Genomic DNA, 6,178 nt, shown 5'->3' with positions numbered 1-6,178 from the left:
TGTCTGGGCCTACAGTGTCTGGGCCTACAGTGTGCGGGCCTACAGTGTCCCCCGGGCCTACAGCATGTGGGCCTACAGCCTCCGGGCCTACAGTGTCTGGGCCTACAGTGTCTGAGCCTAGTGTCCCCCGGACCTACAGTGTCTGGGCCTACAGTGTCGGGGCCTACAGTGTCCCCCGGGCCTACAGTGTCTGGGCCTACAGTGTCTGGGCCTACAGTGTCGGGCCTACAGTGTCCCCCCGGGCCTACAGTGTCTGGGCCTACATTGTCGGGGCCTACAGTGTCTGGGCCTACAGTGTCTGAGCCTAGTGTCCCCCCGGGCCTACAGTGTCCCCCGGGCCTAATACGGGACATGGGCGGTCACATATGAGACAAAAATAATTTAGCCCAAAATACGGGATGTCCTGGCTAATATGGGACAGTTGGCAACCCTAGATAGTACTTCTCTCAACTACTTCCTCTGGCAGCTCGTTCCATATACCTGTGTGAAAAAGTTGCCGTTCGGGTTCCTATTAAATCCTTCCCCTCTCACCTTGAACCTATGTCATCTGGTTCTCGATTCCCAACACTGGGTAAAAGATTCCCCTCACGATCTTATACACCTTTCGAAGATCACCCTCACCCTCTTGTGTTCCTAGGAATAAAGTCCTAGTTTGCTCAACCTCTCCCTGTAGCTCTGGCCCTCGAGTCCTGGCAATATCCTGGTAGACCTTCTTTGCACCCTTTCCACCTGAACAACATCTTTCTGAAAGCAGGGTAACTAAAACTCAACACAACACTCCAAATCAAGGACTCTAGTGTAAATCTACGTCATGAGCAAGCTAAACCGTTAAACCAGTACTAACTTAGACATTCTTTACAGATCACCAAATGAATAACTAGCTGCCTAGATGGACATTGTAACAGTATAGGACTGGAGGCCGGAGAAGAACGTTCCAATTGTCATCATTCATCTTCGAGGGAAACACAAGAATAAAGTTACATCACCAGTTATAGTTGCCAGAGGAGGTGGGAGAAATATGGGTTAATTTCTGAGCTTTGATTTGATTGCTGTTTTCGAATGCTGGTCTCACTCCATCCATGGTGAATGCCTGGCAGTTGAAGATGAGTTAATGTCTTTCTGGGAAAGATCGTATCCAAGTTTTAATTGGAAATTTAATTTCTGGGTTTTTTTTTTTGAGTCAACCAAAACACAAAAACTTTGTGAAATCTTCTACAGAGTTGTCGAAACTCCCCAGCATTCCAATAGTTGTATGTTTTTGTTTTGGAAATGCTTCATTCATTATTAAAGCCAATTGAGCCACTTGTGGAGAATTGGTCCAGATGCAAAATAATTTTTATACTCATACACACAGATCTGAAATGCATTATTATTATTATTATTATTATTATTATTATCCTTGAATTGTCAAAGGCTTGGAGCCTCGATATAAAGATATGTATTAGCCGAGCTTTGATACACAATTAATTATCCACTTCACCATGAGTGCAATGAAATCGAATCCTGGAGATACCATCAATAGCAAAGCTGAACCGTCAGCAGCCAGCTTCACAAGGACACATCTTTTACAACTTTAGAACACACACCATCCCACTGAGTGAGTGGCTTACGTTTGGGGGGAGAGAGAGAGAGAGAGAGAGAGAGAGAGGGAGAGAGAGAGCTGAGAACACCAACAGAGAGAGCAAGACAAGCAAACAAAGACGATGTCAGAGAGGCCGAGGAAAGATAAGGTGGGCTGCAGAGGGTGAAGATATGAGATCCTCCACTGGAAGAACAGTCAAACCACAACGTGAAGATCGTGACCATGAAGGAAAAAAAGTCGGGATTCAACGATTACTGTTTCTCTGAAAGATGACAAACTCATTAAATGTCCCATCCGCCCCGTGCTTACAACCTTCCTCCATCGTCATTCTCTGACATGCATCGTCATGGCAATGCTAAACTGGAGTAAAGGACATTAATTTGCCAGAAATTATGGTCTAAATAGCGGCAGCACAGTATTGGTCTATCAAAACGGCCCAGACAGGTTTGCACATGACAATAGACAATAGACAATAGGTGCAGGAATAGGCCATTCAGCCCTTCGAGCCAGCACCGCCATTCAATGTGATCATGGCTGATCATTCTCAATCAGTACCCCGTTCCTGCCCTCTCCTCATACCCCCTGACTCCGCTATCCTTAAGAGCTCTATCTAACTCTCTCTTGAATGCATTCAGAGCATTGGCCTCCACTGCCTTCTGAGGCAGAGAATTCCACAGATTCACAACTCTCTGACTGAAAAAGTTTTTCCTCGTCTCAGTTCTCATGAGCAGATGCAATTCCGATAAATTCCCAGGTGAGATTTCCAAAGTTGGAATGAGACGCCGATTGGAAATTTGCGCTTCTTGTTTGCGGCTGACCAAACTCGTTGCCGGTCAGGGTTAAGGGGACTGCCAGGGTTACAGCTGGAAGGACGTAGGTAATTGTGTGACGTTTACGAGGGCCACTTCACATTTCTTGTACGACCAAGAGGAGTTCAATGGCCTGCACTTCATGTCAACGCCACTGGTTTTCACCAGGACCCTTGGAGTTATCTCTCCACATGGATTAGCTGTCAACACTTAACTCAAAGGGATGGACCTTAGAAACATAGAAAACAGCTGCAGGAGGAGGCCTTTAGGCCCTTCGAGCCAGCACCGCCATTCAATATGATCACGGCTGATCACCCAAAATCATAGAAACATAGAAACATAGAAAATAGGTGCAGGAGTAGGCCATTCGGCCCTTCGAGCCTGCACCGCCATTCAATATGATCATGGCTGATCATCCAACTCAATATCCCGTACCTGCCTTCTCTCCGTACCCCCTGATCCCTTTAGCCACAAGGGCCACATCTAACTCCCTCTTAAATATAGCCAATGAACTGGCCTCAACTACCTTCTGTGGCAGAAGGCAGAGAATTACACAGATTCACCACTCTCTGTGTGAAAAAAAACTTTCTCATCTCAGTCCTAAAAGACTTCCCCCTTATCCTTAAGCTGTGACCCCTTGTTCTGGACTTCCCCAACATCGGGAACAATCTTCCCGCATCTAGCCTGTCCAACCCCTTAAATCAGTACCCCGTTCCTGCTTTCTCCCCATATCCTTTGGTTCCCTTCGCCCTAAAGAGCTAAATCTAACTCTCTCAATTCTACCCACAGCGACTCTTCATGGCAGACCTTTTACAAAACACCATGAGCCTGAAACGGGCAGAGGTCACACAAAACAATCTCTCGTCCAGAACCAGTTTGATAGCAACCAGCACAGTGCAACTGTTTGTGGTTTACAACCAATAATCGTTGTATCCCGGTAAAACAGAAGGTGGGGGGTGAAGTTTCCCACCATCTTAGTGGATTTGAAGACCAACAAGAATGATTAAAAAAAAGGAAGGAAAATGTTTCTAGTTAGTGTGCTCCGATGTTTATGAGGGTTACCTTTGTTGCGGTTCTCTGGAGCTCCTTGTTTTTTACCTGTTCAAACAAAAAAAGGGTGGAATGCTGGTCACATGCCTTAATATATATATGCTATAATGTAAAAGGCTCATGTTTAGCTGTGCTGCTGGACTGCGGGTGGAATGGTGATCGTTAGTGCATGCCAGAGGATCACTGTAAAATCATTCTAGTTCCACAACGCCATCTTCCTGGCAACCTCTTGACTCTACGCCAGGCAGTGTGGGCAGGGGGGGAAGGGTGACCCCCACAGAATACATGGCCGAGCTTTCAGTACAAACTCTCGCTTCACACAAGCTTCCTTCCGCAAAAAGTGGTCCCACCAAACAGCAAAGGCAGCACTGAAAACCTCAATCAAAACCACCATCGTCGTCTTTCTCACCAAACCTTTGTGGTCCGTAACACGCTCAATTGTTGACCTGCAGCGTGATAAGAAGGAAATGTAGATGCTTCACTCCAAATGTTCCTTCTCGACTGTGAGTGAGGATGGGTCAGGAATGTCCTTGATTCCCTGAGATTGTTGCATTCCACCAAGGAGGCTTTGTGGCAACAAAGAACTCCAGACGCTGGTGTACGCCAAACACAGACACAGAGTGCTGGAGTAACTCAGCGGGTCAGGCAGCATCTCTGGAGAACATGGATAGGTGATGTTTCGGGTTGGGATGGAAGATTGAAGGGTCTGAAGAAGTATCCCGGTCCAAAATGTCACCTATCCACGTTCTCCACAGATGCTGCCTGACCCGCTGAGTTACTCCAGGCACTCTGTGAAACGTCACCCATCCATGTTCTCCACAGATGCTGCCTGACCCGCTGAGTTACTCCAGCACTCTGTGAAACGTCACCCATCCATGTTCTCCACAGATGCTGCCTGACCCGCTGAGTTACTCCAGCACTCTGTGAAACGTCACCCATCCATGTTCTCCACAGATGCTGCCTGACCCGCTGAGTTACTCCAGCACTTTGTGTCCATCTTTAATTATGAAGTGGGTTGGCAATGTTGAGGTGTACGTGTACCCAAATCTTTTGCAACGGTGATACAATTAACATTAGACATCGGTGCTCCTATGTTGCTGAAACTTGTAGTAGTTTGGCCCGTAAGTTATTGTGGTGATCAGGTACCAAATCATCCCCACGGAAATGTTCAATTGGTTAAAAATGAACCTTTCAGATTGAAATTCCCATCTGTGCAGTGAGATCAAGATCTTGATTCAGTTTGTTTCAGTGATACAGCATTGAAACAGGCCCTTCGGCCCATCGAGTCCACGCCGACCATCGATCACCCCTTCACCCTAGTTCTATGTTATCCCACTTTCTCATCCACTCCCTGCACACCAGGGAACAATTTACAGAGGGGCCGATTAACCTACAAACCCGCACGTCTTTGAGGATATAAGAGGAAACCAGAGCACCCGGAGAAAGCCCACGCAGGTCACGGGGAGAACGTATAAACTCCGTGCAGACAGCGCCCGTGGTCAGGATCGAACCCGGGGTCTCTGGCGTTGTTAAGGCAGCCACGGTGGCGCAGCGGTAGAGTTGCCGCCTTACAGCGAATGCAGCGCCGGAGACCCGGGTTCGATCCCGACTACGGGCGGCGTCTGTACGGAGTTTGTACGTTTTCCCCGTGACCTGTGTGGGTTTTCTCCGAGATCTTCGGTTTCCTCCCACACTCCAAAGACGTGCAGGTTTGTAGGTTAATTGGTTTGGTAAATGTCAAAATTGTCCCTAGTGTGTTGTGTAGGATAGCGTTAGTGTGCGGGGATCGCTGGTCGGCGCGGACCCGGTGGGCCGAAAGGGCCTGTTTCCGCGCTGTATCTCTAAACTAAAACTCTGCCGCTGCACCACCATCAGGGGAGTTTGAATGAGCAACATTGCAAGCTGGTGTCCAGATCACAATGAAGGGGGAAATAAGGGGAGTTGCTTTCTTCCGTTCCCAGAAGAAGTGTATGCATGATTTAACCTTGGGTATTTTTGCACCAGCTGCTTGCAGTGGCTGGAATGTTCAAGGGGCCAATTACTGGAAGTGGGCCAAATCCTACAAGAAAGTTTCAAAAAGGGTTAAGTAGCAGGCGGTGGAATATTACCTTCTTAGAATTCAAGGCACAACTACTTTTAATGTCCTGGCAGGAAATGAGTCACTTCCAATGATCTTCGCTTACCAATATCCTAAAGTGCACATTTAATGATGATGCAATTTATTTTATGATTACGTTGGACATCTGTGGATTCCAAACCCATTCCAGTCCCGAAATGAGCTCACTTAAGTTTTACTGCCAGTCAGCGTGTTCAGCATCGTACAAGACATTCTTAACTCTTTTTTTCCCCCCCTGCCGGTTAAATCTTGGTGCATTAGCGGGCAGAAATTGTCTGCGATAATGCTCGTTCACAGAACAAAACCTTCTCAATCCCTCTAAGTTGAAGAAGTTTCTTGCAAAGCTCGTAGACAGCGTGGAAACAGGCCCTTCGGCCCAACCTGCCCATGCCGACTAACACGTCCCATCTACACTAGTCCCACCTGCCTGCGTTTGGCCCATATCCCTCCAAACCTGTCCTATCCATGTACCTGTCTAAGTGTTTCTTAAATGTTGTGATAGTAGTTTAGTTTAGTTTAGAGATACAGTGCGGAAACAGGCCCTTTGGCCCACCAGGTCCGCGCCGACCAGCGATCCCCGCACACTAACACTATCCCACACACACTAGGGACAATTTTTAC

General features: G+C 47.4%; 1 protein-coding gene across 1 annotated transcript in view; it reads right to left on the bottom strand.

Moving 5' to 3' along the window:
- Positions 1-6,178, bottom strand: part of LOC144605243 (plasma membrane calcium-transporting ATPase 4-like) — a 91,466-nt gene that overhangs the window by 42,416 nt on the left and 42,872 nt on the right. The window contains exon 6 of the mRNA XM_078420339.1: positions 3,454-3,489. Within this exon, the coding sequence (XP_078276465.1) occupies positions 3,454-3,489 (36 nt within the window). The remainder of the gene's footprint in view (positions 1-3,453; positions 3,490-6,178) is intronic.

Source organism: Rhinoraja longicauda, chromosome 24 (assembly GCF_053455715.1).
Source record: "Rhinoraja longicauda isolate Sanriku21f chromosome 24, sRhiLon1.1, whole genome shotgun sequence".
Lineage (NCBI taxonomy): Eukaryota > Metazoa > Chordata > Chondrichthyes > Rajiformes > Arhynchobatidae > Rhinoraja > Rhinoraja longicauda.
Note: the sequence above shows the minus strand (reverse complement) of the source record. Positions and strands in the feature narration are given on the sequence as shown.